Source organism: Pituophis catenifer, unplaced genomic scaffold (assembly GCF_029215685.1).
Source record: "Pituophis catenifer annectens isolate HBS135680 unplaced genomic scaffold, rPitCat1.0.hap2 SCAF_3, whole genome shotgun sequence".
Lineage (NCBI taxonomy): Eukaryota > Metazoa > Chordata > Lepidosauria > Squamata > Colubridae > Pituophis > Pituophis catenifer.
The window spans coordinates 94,577,522-94,595,821 of NW_027256883.1; the positions used below are offsets into that span (position 1 = coordinate 94,577,522).

At 41.2% G+C, this 18,300-nt stretch overlaps 1 protein-coding gene across 1 annotated transcript in view; it reads left to right on the plus strand.

The window, feature by feature from the left end:
* The window catches only part of RALGAPA2 (Ral GTPase activating protein catalytic subunit alpha 2), a 176,220-nt gene that overhangs the window by 100,965 nt on the left and 56,955 nt on the right, over positions 1-18,300 (plus strand). The window contains exons 29-33 of the mRNA XM_070941007.1: positions 11,087-11,197; positions 12,601-12,669; positions 12,977-13,114; positions 13,650-13,833; positions 15,773-16,544. Coding sequence (XP_070797108.1) covers positions 11,087-11,197; positions 12,601-12,669; positions 12,977-13,114; positions 13,650-13,833; positions 15,773-16,544 — 1,274 coding nt within the window. The remainder of the gene's footprint in view (positions 1-11,086; positions 11,198-12,600; positions 12,670-12,976; positions 13,115-13,649; positions 13,834-15,772; positions 16,545-18,300) is intronic.

An 18,300-nucleotide genomic window follows, 5' to 3' on the forward strand; every position in this document is an offset into this window, starting at 1 on the left:
TGAACTTTGCCGTCTTTATCGCCACTAGGTAGGTCTTAATATGCGACCTTACCAGTGTTCGGTCAGATTCAGCGCGACTGGCCCTCCAACCGCTCTCTAGGCGTCTTTTCCGGCGTTTCATCTCCCTCAGTTCCTCGGTAAACCAAGGAGCCGCGAGGGATCGACACCGGGTCAGAGGCCGCAAAGGCACGACTCGATCCAAGGCCCCACCAGCCGCCCGGTCCCAGGCAGCTACTAGGTCCTCGGCCGAGTCGTGTGCCAGATCATCAGGAATTGGCCCAAGCTCCGTCTGGAACCTATCAGGATCCATCAGGCACCTGGGGCGGACCCATCTAATTGGGTCCGCCTCCCTGCGGCGGGGTGTAGCGGTACGAAGGTCCAGACGAAGGAGTGAGTGATCTGACCATGACAAGGGTTCCATATCTATATCCCCTATAACAAGATCACTCAACCACTGGCCAGAGACAAAAATCAAGTCTAGGGTGTGTCCCCCCCCGTGAGTGGGGCCATGAACTAGCTGGGTCAGGTCCATGGCCGTCATGGAAGCCATGAACTCCCGAGCCATCCCAGACGTTTCACCAACGGATGGCAAGTTGAAATCACCCATGACCATAAGCCTGGGTGTATCAACTGCCACCGCGGCTATCACGTCGAGTAGCTCAGGCAGGGCTGCTGCCACGCGGCAGGGAGCCAGGTACGCAAGCAGCAAGCCCATCTGAACCCCATGACCCCATCTCACGAAGAGGGACTCACACCCGACAATCTGAGGCACAGTGGTCTCCCTCGAACCAAGACCTTCTTTAATAATAACCGCCACCCCCCCACCCCTCCCCTGGGCTCTCGGTTGATGGTATGCTCTGAAACCTGGTGGGCACATCTCGACCAGAGGGACACCTCCCTCCGGTCCCAACCAGGTCTCCGCAATACCTGCCAGGTCTGCTCCCCACTCCTGGATAAGATCGTGAATGAGGGGGGCCTTATTTACCACAGACCTAGCATTGCACAGCATCAATCGCAGGCCCAGGTCCTGAGTATCTAAGCCACCTAGTATCCGAGGGGAGCCTTGGGGGCCGGGGCGCGCAATTGCTCTCAGACAGCGAGTGCGCGTCCCCAACACATGATGTGGCCCCCTGCTCCCGCCATATCTGCCCCTCCCAGCCACCGTGCAGATGGTATTTCCCTCCGCCCCCTCCCCATTCCCTCGTGCAATGTCCTCCAAACCGTTACTCAGTGCCGGGCTCGGCTCTGACCTTGGTGGATTACCCCCCCCCCATCCCCTTTGGTCGTCCTCCCGGTTCCCCTTAAAAAATTATTAAAAACCCTAATTAAAAAACCCCTTAATCCCCGCTTTGAAACATGCCACCTCTCAGGGCTCCAAAGCCCGTCCTTAAGGTAGGCCTTTGATAACGTGGAAGGCCATCGCAGCGAGAGGGGGGCATCTCGCAGCGCAAGCAGGTCTGTCGTGGTATAAGCCATACATAGATGAGAGGTAAAAAAGTCTGGTCAAGAGTTTGATAAATAGTCTAAGATGTTGGAGCAAGATGGATCTCAAGGCCGGTAGCTGGACTCCACTGCCCTCTCACTGCAGTGGGAGGAGTCCCATGTCATTTCATCAAGATTGGAGGTAGGAATCCAAGCCACCCTCTCACGGTGGCTAGCCCAGATGGAAAGGGCTTAGGAAAGTTAGATGGTCTATTCCTCCATTGATGAAAGGCAGCAACTCCCTCAGCTCCCGCATGACAATTGCCCAGACACCCTCCAGCTTGGGGCTCAAGATGAAAAAAAGGAGCCAGACCAAAGAGGCATGATGTTATTAACCCGAGGGAGAGAAGATGTTCAAAGGGAGGGATAACATACAGCTGAATACAATCTGAAGGCGGAGGTGCCGAAGACCAAGTCAAAGGCATGGGGGAGGGGGGGGAGAGATCAATCGAGGCGACCAGATGACCAGTTTTTTGGTCGCACTCCAGCCTCTCCAACCCCCAGGACTTCATAACTCCCCCTGATTGTATCTCCCGCCTCCAGTCTCCAGCCCCCAGGTCAGATAGTCTATTCCAGGTATTGATGGTAAGGCCAGAAACAAAGCGGCCATATCTCCCCCCCTTCTTCACTGCTTAGCACCAGGCCGCCGCCGCCATCGTCTCGCCATCGAGCCACGGCCGCCATTGCCGCCTCAGCTGCCATCGTCGATGCCGTCTGGAACCCGGCCCCTCGGCACATCCCAGGACCACCGGGACAACATCCAGGGCCTGGGAGGGGAGGGCCTGCTCCATGCCACCACCGCCGCGCCCACAGCCGCCGCCGCTCCGGCCTCCGCGGCCTCCGGCGCAGAAGAAGGTTGCCATCCTCCCGCAGCGCCTCCCGCGTCGGCTCCGCCCAGCCGCAGTATTCCGGAGGGCGAAAAAAGCCCTCAGCAGGCTGGGCAGGGCTCCCACGACTGGGGCCGGGGCCTCCGCCGAAGAAGACTGCCGTACCCAGGCCGCCATCCTCCCGCAGCGCCTCTCTCGTCGGCTCCGCCCAGCCGCAATGCTCCGGAGGGCGAAAAAGCCCTCAACAGGCTGGGCAGAGGCTCCCACAGCTGGGGCTGGGGCTGCAGATGGTCAAGTCAGCTCCCCAGACCCCCAAATGACCAGAAACCGTCCCATCATCGGGCGGATCTCACACGGACAGCGCCATCTTGGGGCATGCGCAGAGAGTCTCACTTGCCTAGAGATGTGGTGATTTACTTCACAGACAAAGAAATAAGAAATGATATTGTGCAAAAATCTTTTAATTCTACTCTACAATTGTATGGAAGAAAGATCTGGATATATAAAGAGTTGCCACCTAAGATTCTAAAAGATAGAAAGAAATTTGGATTTTTGGTGACTGAGCTTAAGAAACAAAATATCTCATTCAGGTGGGACGTTCCAGTTGGTATAATATTGAGATATCAAGGAGAAAGATATCAGCTAAATACTGTTGAAAAAGCAGAAGAATTTTACTACAAGGTTCTCCAAAAGCAAAATCAACAAGAGATAGAAATTCAAGATAAGCAAAAGGAGGTGGAAGTAATGGAAAAACAACAAGTTACAGAGGTCCCCGTAGATGAGCCGCTTCTGGATTCTCCTTCAGAGGTCTCAGCTGGACTATTTATAAATACAAGAAAGGCGGCTCTGGATTCTAAAGTGATGACTTATCAAGTTACAGACCAGCATGGAAATCAATCAGTTGATATAAAACTCATAGAACCAGAATGGAGATTTAAGCCACAAAAGCAAAACCAACAAGATCAAGTTATAGATCAGCATGAAAACCAAACAGTTGATATACAATTTATAGAAAGGAAATCAGGATGGAGATCTAACCCACAAAAAGTCAAGAAAAGAAGAAGCAGGTCACACAAAAACAAAAACTTTTAAACCAAACAACAGTGTAATGCCAGTTATTTAAGAGATGATTGAATACATGAAAAGATAGTTGAGGCGAAGTATTATCCTGAGGAGAGTGACAGACTTCTGCAGTGCTGTACTTTTGGGATGTGAAAAGGGCCTTAAACTGAAATGATTGGAACTATCTTTTTTTTTTTGGACTCTTTGATAAATATACTATGTTTATGCTAAGCTACAAGGCGAGAGAGTTATGGAATTGGGGCACGCAGATGATCTGGCTGTTACCCTATTACGGTGGTTGGAATTAATAATTTGGATAAAAGACACCTTTACAGACACTATATGGAATACAAATATAAAGTCACTCGGGTGGTTGTTTTTTTGTTTTTTTGTTGTTTTTTTGTTTTTTTTTTAATGAAGATATTTGCTATTGATGGGGGCAGATGGTAATTGAAGATACCGAACATACTGTTGGAATTAGGATGTGATGTTACCCTAACATGGGTGATGGAGTTTACAATCCAGCTGAAAGATATTACAGAAGATATATGGATTACAAGCTTAAAGTCTTTTTTAAGAGGATTTTATTTACATAAGGGAATATTTTTTAGTGGTGTGGGCAGAAGAATAAAGATATTACGAATTATTAAGTATGGTAGTCTTGTAGGAAAGTGGGTGGAGACAGGTTAGTTTATTGATTGTTTAGTTTAAGAAAAGGGATATTATGTTTAGATATGAATATATGTAAAAGATTTGAGTTAAGAGATATAATGATGGGGGTGAAGGAAATGGAGACTATGAATTGAATAAATGTTAAATTAGGATTTATTATATAGTTTTATAGTGGAAGGTTGCTTTGAAATGTTATATTAATATACATAAAAGATTTGATTTAAGAGATATATGTATGGGGGGTAGAAAAAGAGTAGATTATGAGCAGAAATCGCTAAACTGGGAGATATAATAATATTATTATGCTAAATTAGGAGTTATTATATAATGTTATAGTAGAATGTCATTTTGAAATGTATAGTATAAGGGGGATATGATAATATTATTAGAAAGAAAGGGTCAGCATATGGGGATGGAGTAAGGGGATGGTAAAGTATTATATAATCTGTTATGAATTTGGGTTTTATTATGAAGAAGCCACAGGGGGAGGGGAGGGGAGGGTGAGGGGGGGGGGAAAGGGGGGGGGGAATTTGTATTTGAAAAACTTTTTCAATTTTTTAAAAAAAAAAAAGCACCCAGAAATGGATGGCAACAAAGCGCCAAGGTGAGTTCTGAAGTGGCCAGCAATGAGTCCAGATCTCAATCCCATTGAACACCTGTGGAGAGATCTTAAAATTGCTGTTGGGAAGAGGCGCCCTTCCAATAAGAGAGACCTGGAGCAGTTTGCAAAGGAAGAGTGGTCCAAAATTCCGGGTGAGAGGTGTAAGAAGCTTATTGATGGTTATCGGAAGCGACTGATTTCAGTTATTTATTCCAAAGGGTGTGCAACCAAATATTAAGTAAAGGGTGCCAATGATTTTGTCCAGCCCATTTTTGGAGTTTTGTGTGACATTATGTCCAATTTGCTTTTTTTCCTCCCTTTTTTGGTTTTGTTCCAATACACACAAAGGGAATAAACATGTGTATAGCAAAACGTGTTACTGCAATACTTTTTGTGAGAAATACTTCATTTTCTGGAAAAATTTCAGGGGTGCCAACATTTACGGCCATGACTATATATAATATATATATATATAAATATATATACAGTGGGGCAAAGAAGTATTTAGTCAGCCACCAATTGTGCAAGTTCTCCCACTTAAAAAGATGAGAGAGGCCTGTAATTGACATCAGACCTCAATTATGAGAGACAAAATGAGAAAACAAATCCAGACAATCACATTGTCTGATTTGGAAAGAATTTATTTGCAAATTATGGTGGAAAATAAGTATTTGGTCAATATCAAAAGTTCATCTCAATACTTTGTTATATATCCTTTGTTGGCAATGACAGAGGTCAAACATTTTCTGTAAGTCTTCATAAGGTTGGCACACACTGTTGCTGGTATGTTGGCCCATTCCTCCATGCAGATCTCCTCTAGAGCAGTGATGTTTTGGGGCTGTCGCTGGGCAACACGGACTTTCAACTCCCTCCAAAGGTTTTCTATGGGGTTGAGATCTGGAGACTGGCTAGGCCACTCCAGGACCTTGAAATGCTTATTACGAAGTCACTTCTTCGTTGCCCGGGCAGTGTGTTTGGGACATTGTCATGCTGAAAGACCCAGCCATGTTTCATCTTCAATGCCCTTGCTGATGGAAGGAGGTTTGCACTCAAAATCTTATGATACGTGGCCCCATTCATTCTTTCCTGTACACGGATCAGTCGTCCTGGTCCCTTTGCAGAGAAATAGCCCCAAAGCATGATGTTGCCACCTCCATCCTTCACAGTAGGTATGGTGTTCTTTGGATGCAACTCAGCATTCTCTCTCCTCCAAACATGACGAGTTGTGTTTCTACCAAACAGTTCTACTTTGGTTTCATCTGACCATATGACATTCTTCCAATCCTCTTCTGGATCATCCAAATGCTCTCTAGCAAACTTCAGACGGGCCCAGACATGTACTGGCTTAAGCAGGGGGACACATCTGGCACTGCAGGTTCTGAGTCCCTGGCAGCGTAGTGTGTTACTGATGGTAGCCTTTGTTACGTTGGTCCCAGCTCTCTGCAGATCATTCATTAAGTCCCCCTGTGTGGTTCTGGGATTTTTGCTCACCGCTCTTGTGATCATTTTGACCCCCGGGGTGAGATCTTGCGTGGAGCCCCAGATTGAGGGAGATTATCAGTGGTCTTGTATGTCTTCCATTTTCTAATTATTGCTCCCACAGTTGATTTCTTCACACCAAGCTGCTTGCCTATTGCAGATTCAGTCTTCCCAGCCTGGTGCAGTTCTACAATTTTATTTCTGGTGTCCTTCGACAGCTCTTTGGTCTTCACCATAGTGGAGTTTGGAGTGTGACTGTTTGAAGTTGTGGACAGGTGTCTTTTATACTGATAAGAAGTTCAAACAGGTGCCATTAATACAGGTAATGAGTGGAGGACAGAGGAGCCTCTTAAAGAAGAAGTTACAGGTCTGTGAGAGCCAGAAATCTTGCTTGTTTGTAGGTGACCAAATACTTATTTTCCACCATAATTTGCAAATAAATTCTTTCCAAATCAGACAATGTGATTGTCTGGATTTGTTTTCTCATTTTGTCTCTCATAGTTGAGGTCTACCTATGATGTCAATTACAGGCCTCTCTCATCTTTTTAAGTGGGAGAACTTGCACAATTGGTGGCTGACTAAATACTTTTTTGTCCGTGTGTGTGTGTGTGTGTGTGTGTGTGTGTGTATATGTATATATATATATATGTGTGTGTGTGTGTATATATATATATATATATATATATATATATATATAATTTGCTGAGTTACACCATAGCAAAAAGAATTACATAATTCTATTGAAATAATAACCTAATTTCAGTTTCTCATGTTTAAAAACAAAGCAAAAAACTTTCTTACCCTCTTGTGACTGAGATGGGTTTAGCATAATATTTTGTTAGGAACACAACTGTTTTGAGAATTGTTAACCCCATTCCTTCTTAAGGGATCTTAAGGTATTCTAAGGAAAATAGCACTTAGCAATAGCCCTTATATACTGCTTCATAGTGCTTTACAGCACTCTAAGAGGTTTACAGAGTCAAATGGGAAAAGCCACCTGCTGGCTTAAATCACAGTTGATTGAGATTGTAGCATCATTTACCCTTGGATATAAAGTCACATAATGGACAGAGGCCAATTTAATGCTGTGTTTCTCCAAAAATAAGACCTCCCCCAAAATTAAGCCCTATCATGCTTTTGAGTGCATGTGCTAAAATAAGCTCTACCCCCAAAATAAGCCATATTTAAGCACCTATGAAGCCAGTCCCTGCCATTTTTTCGGGTTGCTTGCCATGCAGACAACACGAGGCGAGGCTGGAGGGGGGGAAAGGGGGGAGGAACATGCCCCATGCACCCCACACACCCTTACCTAACAGTCGCACCTGCCATCTACACAACAGTCTTGCAACATCAGCAACCCTAGCCACCGCACCCCTTCTGTTAATAGAGGCTGCAAAAAGAGTGGTAGGCCGAGCGACGCGCTTCACGCTCTTCTTACCTAACTCTGTGATGGTCGCAGCAGGCCATCCAACTCTCCACGAAAGAGATGCTTTGCAGGTGCTGCTCAGGCCGCTTTTGCAGCTGCAAAAGTAATAGGCCAAGCGCCCTCCTTTCCTAATGGTGTGATAGTCGCAGCAGGCCATCCTACTGTCCATGAAGCAGCTGCTTCAGGGGTACTGCTCAGGCCACTGCCTCCAGCAAGCGTGGCCACTTTTGCAGCCGCAAAAGTGGCAGGAGGCCAAGCGTATCACTTGGCCTCCTTGTCCCTTGCTGTGCAGACAACACAAGGTGAGAAGGCGAGGCCAAAGGGGGGGAGATAAGAGGGGAGGAACATGTCCCATGCACCCTTACCTATGTCATATTTATGACAGTTATAACCTGGAGTCTTGTGATCCCCTTTTGCGATCTCCTGTCTTGCAAAGTCAATGGGGAAATTCAGATTGATTTAACATCCGTGTTGTAGCTTAACAACTGCAGTAATTCTCTTGACAACTGGCAGGAAAGGTTGTAAAATGAGGCAAATCTTATTTTTTACCTCATTGCAAAAATTGCAAATCCCAACACACACACACAACCCAGGGCAACCACAATGCCAAATCCTAAACACCATCACACCCAGGGTTTTGGATTAATGGATTAATGGAATTAATGATTTAAAATGACTTTTATTTTGATCCCCAGACAAGATGAGTTCAAAAAGAAAGAGCTACTCTGTGGAATTCAAGAAAGGAATCGTGGAGGATTCTCAGGGCAAGAATCTGATAGCTTGTTTATTGCAGATAAGAGAAGATGTTGGTCTGAAAATGAAGAGCAGAGTACGATAACCTCAATCAATAGGTGCACGAGGGAAATGCTAAGAAGTGCAGGTGTGGATCAGGTCGGTAACCATTATTTCCTGAACTTGAAGACAGCATCTCTGAATGGATCGCTGACAGGAGAGCAAAGGCTTTGGTTGTACGTAAGGCTGATATTCAAGCATTTGCCCTTGCAATGGCACCACAGTTACAAATTCCCCAGGAAGAATTCAAAGCCTCTCAACACTGGATGGATGGCTTCCTTCAGCAATATGAACTGCCTCTGAGGAGGTCCACCTCGCTGTTCAATCTGGAAGATGCTGAACTTGTCAAACGTGCACTTGCATTCAAGTCCTTCGTTGATGGTATTGGCTTTTCCAAATACCAGCTCTCCAACATGATTGCCAGGGATGAAACTGCAGCATTTATGGGCCAAGGAGCTCAAACAACAATTGATCAGAGGGGTGCCACATCAATTTACATTCTCTCTACTGGATATGAAAGTGTACATGTTACCTGCATTTTGACAATTCACCTGGATGGAAGCAAAGCCCCACTTCTAATCATCACCAAGGGCAAGAAAGAAAAGATTGAATGTGTTTCAGGGATTTATGTTCCTGAAACTGAAAAGGCCTGGTGCACACAAGGAGCTATAAGGAAGTGGGTTGAGTTAATGCTGCCACTTGTTGTGCATGGTGGCCAAAGAAGTATGGTAGTCTGGGATTCAGCCAGCACTCACTGTGCCAAAGACATGAAAAAGTTTCTTGCACAGAGAAGAATTGACCAAATAATGATTCCTGCAGGAATGACAGCATACCTCCAGACACTGGACATTGCAATAAACAAGCCATTCAAGGACCATCTACACATCGAAATCAATGAGTACATTGAGAATAGAATGGTGAGAAACCAGCGTGGAAACTTCATAAAGCCTAACCTTCCAGGGCCTCTGACTTGGGTCAAGAAAGCATGGGACAAAATCAGTGACACCTGTGTTGCCAATGCAATACAAGCAGGCTACATGGACAAGAGATACTCTTTTAAGGAGATCTCTATTACTAGACATCAACGATTGGGACCAATGGTTTTATTTATTTATTTATTTATTGATTGATTGATTGATTGATTGATTGATTGATTGCAATTTATATGCCGCCCTATCTCCGAGGACTCAGGGCGGCTCACAACAGTAAAAATGCATAGTTCCTCATTAAAAGCGATATAAAATTAAAGTTCCAATTTAAAACAATTTAAAATTCATTAAAAAAAAAACCATCAGTCCAGGTTTTAAATGAAATGGAGTCACAAGAAACTCAGACTGGAATTCAGGCTGTGGAGAGTTTTGATGATGTTCCAGAAGAAGATGACATGCCTGTATTTGAATAAATCGTTGAATTTGAATAAATTGATTGTTGTACCATACATGAGCATTGTGGTTTCCCTGTTTGTGGGTTTAGGATTTTCAATTATGCTTGCCCTGGGTGTGGTGGTGGTTGGGATTTGCCTTTTTGCAATAAAGCAAAAAATGAGTTTTGCCTCATTTTACAACCTTTCCTGCCAGTTATCAAGGGAATCACTGCAGTTGTTAAACTACAACACGGATGTTAAATCAATCTGGATTTCCCCATTGACTTTGCCTGTCAGGAGGTCTCAAAAGGGGATCACAAGACCCCAGGTTATAACTGTCAAATATGACATAGGTAAGGGCGTATGGGGCAAGTTTCCCCTTCCATTTTCCCCCCTCAGGCCTCTCCTCACCTCCTGTTGTCTGCACGGCAAGCAACGAGGAGGCCAAGCGACACGTTGGGCACATTGCTTGGCTTCCTGCTACTTTTGCAGCTGCAGAAGCGGCCACGCTTGCTGGAGTCGGCGACCTGAGCGGCATCCGCAAAGCAGCTGCTTCATGGACGCTGGGATGGCCTGCTGCAACCATCACACTGTTAGGTAAGGAGGGCACTAGGCGCATTGCTGGGCCTACCACTCTTTTTGCAGCTGCCATTAACAGAATGGGTCCTGTGGCTAGGCTTGTGGGAGCTGCTGCCGCAAGGCTGTTCCATGTGGATGGCAGGTGCGAGCATTAAGTAAGGGCGAGTGGGGCATGTTCCTCCCCCCCTTTCCCCCCTCCTCCAGCCTTGCCGCCTCACTTCATCTATATGGCAAGCAACGAGAAGGCCAAGTGATGCATTGGGCGCATTGCTTGGTTTGCCGCTTATATGGCTGCAAAAGTGACCACGCTTGCTGGAGGTGGTGGCCTGAGCAGCACCCACGAAGCATTTGCTTTGTGGACGGTGGGATGGCCTGCTGCAACCATAACACCATTAGGTAAGGAGGGCGCAAGGGGCGCATTGCTTGGCCTCCTGCTGCTTTTGTGGCTGCAAATGTGGCCGCGCTTGCTGGAGGCAGTGGCCTGAGCAGCACCCGTGAAGCAGCTGTTTCGTGGATGGTCGGAGGGCCTGCTGCAACCCTCCAGGAAACTGGTGCAAGGGGCCTCCCGCCTCATACTGGTACATGGGGGGCAAATAAGACCCTCCCAAAAAGAAGCCCTAGTTGTTTTTTCGGGGGTTAAAAGAAAATAAGACCCGGTCTTATTTTCGGGGAAACACGGTGTTACTTTATTTATTAGTTAATTTATGTAATGATAGTGAGAAAGAAATTTTTAGAAATACAACAATCCACTTGTAATGGTGTTGGTCCTTTATTTCTTATTAATTTGTTTTTCATTTTTGCAGTTTTCTAACAAGCAGATTGCACAAGCCGCCTGTGATATCTTTCAGTTATTGACATCTTACTGGGAAAAACTACAGAAATACAACATTTCTCTACCTCAAAAAATTATTGAAGTATGTTTCATTTCCAAAATAGTTATATATGGAAATTGGTATTTGTTTATAATGCTTGCTTTTTAAGTGAAATGTAATGCCTTATTTGGAGCAGACACATTTTAATCCTCCTGTGCTAATGGAGATGCTGTGCACTTCAATAGCTGTTTAAAATAATTATAAAATGTTTTTAGAAAACACAAGCCACTTCATATTCTATGTCCCTCTCAACAAATATAGCGCTAGTAATTCTGTAGTGGTGTATTTGAGTCCTCTCTCCCTCTGCTGCCAAAGCCATCTGGCTGCAATTTACTACAAAACATATAAGCTAATTAGGGTTTATTCTCTTTCTAATAACCCACAAAATATGGTGCAAGAACCAATATTTTGCTGGTTCCATTTTTAAATATACCTATTTCAGGAGTTGCAATGGAGATTTTTAGCTTCCTTTCATATCTTAATATTTAAAACATTGTAAAGGATTATTACATTAATTAGTTCTCTACTTGGAACTTCAGCTAGATTTTAATGGTGCTATCTCTTTGTAGCCTTTAGTCATTTGTAGAAACAGTTCATTCTCATTTTAGTGGCAGTTGCATCTACTTACAGATTTTTAAAGTTGTATTTTTGCCTGAGGGTTGCATTTTTATGACAATGAAATTGCATCCAAATCCTTCCTTTCTGCCAAAAGTTAATTTGGTTTTTTATCATACCAAACTTTGCCTCCCTCCTCCTGGAGTACAATGAATTTAGTTCATTCTAAGGACCAGTGCTGATATATTGGACATAGATTTATTTAGATCAGAATACCTGAATTTAGAAAGTTGGGGACTTATTTCTTATTCTGGCTTCTCTTCAGATTGTATAAATCTTTGCCTGCTTTCATTTAACAGGAAAATGTTGGACAAAATCTATGTAAGTCCATCATTTGCAAACATTCCAAGTATATCAAGGCATCAGAAATTAAGTGTCAGGGGAATCTTTACTCATTTCATTAGCCAGGGATGAGATAGTCTGCTATCTTTGGGACTGCCTTTTCTATTTTAGCTACTCATATATCCATTCACACAATCATTATTCATTATAAACATATCAGCAGCTTCTGCAACATTGATAAAAAGCTGCTGCAGGATGTTCTAGGCATTAAGCTGCTGATTGCTGAAATTCATCTTTGCAAATTCAAGAGATTTAGCTGACTGCAAATCTCTGAAGGAAAAGAAAATCACAATACTACAAAATTTTCTTTTTCCTTTTAGAAACTTTGGTAATCATTTTAGGCAATAGAGTTGAAGAAAAAAGGTAAAGGGTAAATAATTGCACAATAATAATTCATATTTCACTGATATTTTTGAGCTGCCCTATGCTTTGACTGATTGGGAAACTAAACATTTCTTTAAATTTATTTTAAAATTGCTTTGTCACAGGTCCTTGTTGCCACTATTGCATTTCTGTTACCAAGTGCAGAATACTCTTCTGTGGAAAGTGATAAAAAGGTGTGTAATGATTAGATGCCTTCATTTTGTCTCAATATTGCATAGTTAACACGAAGAGCTAATGTTTAAATTGGGCAATTTGGTTTGTATAATTGATAATTCCTTTTTTGAGGGAAGAGAGCAAATTTCAGCTTTAGAGTTCAAATAGATTACCGGTAATAACTTCACTGCTGATGAATGGGTGGTATTTGTTCAGGTCATATTCTTTTGATTGCATATCATATATTTTCTGGTAAATTTTATTTTGTTTAATCAGGTTTTCCAACTTTCTAAGTGTAACTAATATTTGGACATTTTTCTGTTTTAGTTTATAGTCTCATTGCTACTTTGTTTATTGGATTGGTGCATGACATTGCCAGTGAAGACACTGTTGGAACCTGTATTTACTTCCAGTTTTGAAAATCAGTATTCTTCTAATATTCCACTGCTGGATTATATTTATAGGGTAAGCATGAATGGTCCTACCTAATACTTCACTTCCTAATACCTATGTATATGAATAGCAGCATACTGAATCGAAACAAAATTACAAAAAAGCCATAATTTTGATTGATGAAGTACGCCAGACTTTGTGTACAGCTCTCTGAGATCCTGCCCATACTGTTAACACCAGTTTTGTCTTTAACACATGTGCTATGGACATTATTAATTCTTTTTTATTGCTCTTGTATTAAATACATTTTCAAATGTATCATTGTCCCATTTATTTTCTATATTCCTGATGTATTTCAAATGTGAAAAAGAACAAGTTTTCAGTATCATTTTGGGACCCCATTTGAGATTATGGCTATTTCCTTATATCTATATCTTCCATTTTAAAAGATATTGTTTTAGGAATTACTCAAGCAGTTTCAGGTTTAATTTAGTAGTGTTCATAACAATTAGAAGCTCAAGTTAGAGTGATTTAACATTCCTAATGTGCTTTCTCTTGAATAACTTTGTGGTATTTCATTTTATATATGTTTTTTGTTTTATTACAGATCCTGAACTGTTGTGTTTATGGTTCAAACCTGTATACCCAGCAAAGCCATTATCTTTTAAGTCTTGCCGACCTCTCCAGTGAGATATATGATCCCTTTATGCCCCTAGGAAATGTTAGGAATTCTGAAGTGATTCTGGTTCAGTCTTCTGCAGACCTGAATAATTTGCTCACTGTTGCTGAAGGTAACAAATAATTTGAAAGGGAACAGCATCTTTTACTTTTCATTGAAAACTTTCTGAAAAAGAAAAATATATATTTTACAAGAACTGAGCCCTAATAACTGTAAGCATTATGTTTAAGATATGATAAATCTTTAATTTGGAGGAAGCATGTTGGAGTATGTACTAATGCAAATTGCTTCCATCTGACTTCTTTTTCTTCTGTCACTATAATTTTGTGTCCACATTTCAAATCTTTCTTGGGGACCATCATGCAATACTTTCTCAAAGAGCTACAACAAGACAAGGGGGGAGTTTCCCTTTCAATAAATACTACTTTTGGAATAGTTTTCATACTTAGATAAAATCCTGTGCTGACGTATGCAAGCACGGGAAACCTAATAATTGTTTCATTATATTTGGCAACAAAGTTTTATAGAGGGCTTTTTCAATAATAATCTAGAACCCAGTAATTTTAGTTGTTTGTGCTGAGGTTCATGGTTTATAATTACCCAGAAAAAACCTCAAGAATAATATTTCATGGTGACATTTAGTCTCTCCTCCAGGGACATTTGTACCCTACTAGAAAACTGCAGGTGGTTCTTAGTATGGTATCAAAGTTGTGCTTAAAATAATCAAAATATTATAGGATCATCAAACCTCACTAAATTGTGCTATTCTTTGTCCCGTATCTCCAGAAGGCCAGTGTGGTGTATTGGTTTAGATCAAGGTTAAATCCCTATCTCACTGTGGAGCTCATTAAGTGACCTTTGCCAAATCACTCACTCTCAGCCCAGTCTAATTGGGGATAATCTGAGGGGGGAGTAGATTACCATGCATACTATCTTGAGCTTCCAGAGAAGAAGGTGTAATAGAAAATGTATGAATAAATAATTAAGGCTTAAAATGAGAGCACCATGAGGTTTGTCAATCTTGTGAGATTTAAGTAATAAGTGTGTGTGTATGCTTCACTTTTATTTAAGTTGGAGAATTTGTACATACTGGGAAGACATGTGTATCATCCAATACATAACTGCTGCACTGCTAACTAATTTCTAGCTTATGCAGTGGTTTTCAAATATTTTTTAAAGATGATAATATCTGCATAAAAATAAAAAATTGGAAACAACAGGCTTATCATATCACTGTAAATTTGAAGATTTTTTTTCTTTGTAACCAGATTTCATAAATGAAACTGTTATCTGAAACAAATAACAGAAATAATTTGGTTATTATTGTTCTACAAATAAAATACATCCAGTATTTTAATAAATAAACTCAATTATCATGTATAAAAGATGCCATTACTTTGACAATTCACCATACAGTTCATATATATTTTTCCTTATTAATATAAAATATATATTAAGATTTTGCCACTTCATAAAGTTCATTTCTTTTTAGTCTTCCTTTGTGTCAATGTATCTCTTTTTTAAAATAGTCAAATCTGTTAACTTTCCCTTCCTACAAATGCAGTTGAAATTGGTGCAAGGATTTTTTCCTACTCAACTTTTAAAGTAAGCAATTGATAATTGATATCTTAATAGTTTGCTTATTAATCTTAAATCATTGTAGAGAGCTTGCAGTTAAAGAAGCAGCAGGGAGAGATTAATAGTTGATAGAATAACATTTTTCTCTGAATTAATAAACTCTTACTAGGTGAAGCTATTAGCCTCTGTGCTATTTTACTTTTGATGTTAAAGGAAAGGTCTAGAAATTATTACAGAGCAAATGGTTCACAAACAGGTTTTTTTATTTTAAAAGCAGTTGTGGTGCATTTTGATGCATTTGGACATCTGTACATCTTGTACCTTTCTCATTTTAGAAACTTATAAAAATTGAGAATATATCTTATCCTAAGTTTCAAAATTGAGAAAGGCATGTGTATATGTGTGTATGTGTGTGTTTGTCGGCTGTTTTATTTTTTTTAATTATAATCATTGTTATGATTAACTATTTTCAGAAATGAAGCGGAGGAGCTTGGAGTTAATTCCACTGACAGCACGAATGATTATGGCACATCTAGTTAACAATTTGGGCCATTATCCTCTGACTGAAGGACCTGCTGTTCTACATAGTCTTATTAGTGAAAATCACAACAATTCTTTTATGGAAACTTCTGAACTCTCACCTGAAGTCTTTCGAAGCCCCAATTTACAGATCTTTGAATTTAATGGCAATGCTGTCATTTCTTACCTCCAGATTCCTTCAAAAAGGGGGATGGATGATGAATTGGAAGAATCTTTCTCAGACGTAAGAGTAATTGTTAGGGATATCTCTGGAAAATATTCATGGGATGGACATTTGATGTATGGACCGTTAGCTGCTCGTTCAGTAGATCAGATGAACAGAAAATTCTCTGTGGTTATGGGAAAAAATAAGCAGAACTTTGAGTCTCCAACAGATTTCATTCAGATAGATGATGGAGAAGATGCTCTTGATAAGCTGCTAGAAAAGATCGGCAGTAGTAGTCCTGAGTGTCTTTTACATCCACAAATAAAATTAAATGAGCCATCCCCATCCCCGTCTGTCATGAGTCATGCCCAAGCTAATGATATCATTGAAGCAATAATGCAGCAAAGTTGCATAGAAAATGAATATGCTCATGGATACCATCTGAATCATAATACAAAAAGCGAAAATCAGAAGATGCCAAGATCTGCTCTGCTACAGTCACCATTTCATTTATGTAGGCTTTTGCTGAATGGTTTAGGAATGAATTCGTGGGAAAAAAGGTAAGCATTCACAGTATTCTAAGGATTTTGAGGGGGTGGGGAGGAACATTAGTGCCTTTCCCAGTAGTGATGGACTAAAAAACTATTTACTTTTCCTTACCCAATGGGAGAGAGCAATTTTTACTAAGTTAAGGTCCAACTTCTTAATTAGCATTCAAGGAGAAGGAGATCATTCTACCCTTGTTTACATTCTCACTCTCTTTCTCTCTCTTTTAAGATAGCCCAATGTTTAGTCACAAGTTTCCTAAAGGTTTCTCTATTCTTCCTTAGTAAACAGTTATCTTAGGTAAGGTTGGATCTTCAGGTGATACTTATTTCTGAAGAAAGGAGGAGGAAAGCTAAGCCTTTTTTTTAATTTAGGGAAGAACCAAATTAACCTCCTCTTCCAACTTAGTTTGTACAGTGAGGGGGAGGGAATTGTTTATTATTTTTAAAAGCTGCCTCTAAATGGTCAGGCACTCAGTATCTATTATGAAAGAAGTATTAGGACTGCTCTTCCATCACTTACAGAACAGGGTATAGGGAGCTCTTTATTGAGGAAAGGGAGAAAATATAGTTGGTGCCTTTCCAGAATTCCAGTTAGATCTTCTACTCTCTGTAAAAGAAAAGGAAAAATCTATTTCCCTTTCGCAATTCAACTCAAAATAATTCATCAGCTAGTATCAACTGCTAAATTTGTGGAGTTTTTCAGAGCTCTCTGTACCATTACTTTTTTATTATTCATTGCTGCTGCTGTTTCCTTTTTCTTTCTTTGGGTCCCTGGTCACCTGTTTATTTTCCTGAGTTTTACACCTTGGAATGATATCTCCTCCTGGAACTTGCAGGCAGGCCTGTCTTAAAAGAAGGGTTCTGTACAACAGTTAAGAACCGGAATGACTAAAAGCAAAATCTTTGGGACAAGTAAAATGACTGAATTCAACTGGAGGGGCTGAGGGGCCAGTTTTTGTACCTATTTTTAGACAGTCTAAATAGATACTACCTCAGAATAATTGTACCATATCTTTCAAAATCCCAGAGCATCTCGGGGAAGTCCTTGAGGATTGGAAAAGGACTACATGGAGAGAAGTAAACAGTAGGGTACCGCAAGGTTCCGTTTTAGGCCCAGTATTCTTCAATATCTTCATAAATGACTTAGATAAGGGATTAGAAGAACTCATCAAATTTGCAGATAACACTACGGTGGCAGGCATAGCCAATGCCCCAGAAGACAAACTCAAGAGCCAAAAAGATCTTGACAGAGTTGAACAATGGACCCTATCCAACAATATGAATTTTAATGTGAAAAAAAGCAAAGTTTTACATTTAGACAGGAAAAACCAAAGGTATAAATACAGATTAGGCGAGACCTGGCTCAAAAACAGTAATTGTGAGAGGGACCTTGGAATACTTGAATATGAGCCAGCAGTGTACTGTGGCAGCCAAAAAAAGCTAATACAATCCTGGGTTGTATAAATGGGCATAGAATCAAAATAATGTGAAGTATTAGTACCACTTTATAAAATCTTAGTAAGGCCACACCTAGAATATTGCAACCAATTTTGGTCACCACACTACAAAAAGGATTTTGAGACTTTGGAAAAAGTTCAGAGAAGAGTAACTAAGAGCAATTAAGATGTTTAAAGGCCTGGAAACTAAAACATGAAGAACTGTTGCAGAATTTGGGTTTGGCTAGTCTAGAGAAAAGAAAACATGATAGCAGTATTCCAATATTTGGAGGGCTGCCACAAAGAAGAGGGGATCAAATAATTCTTGAAAG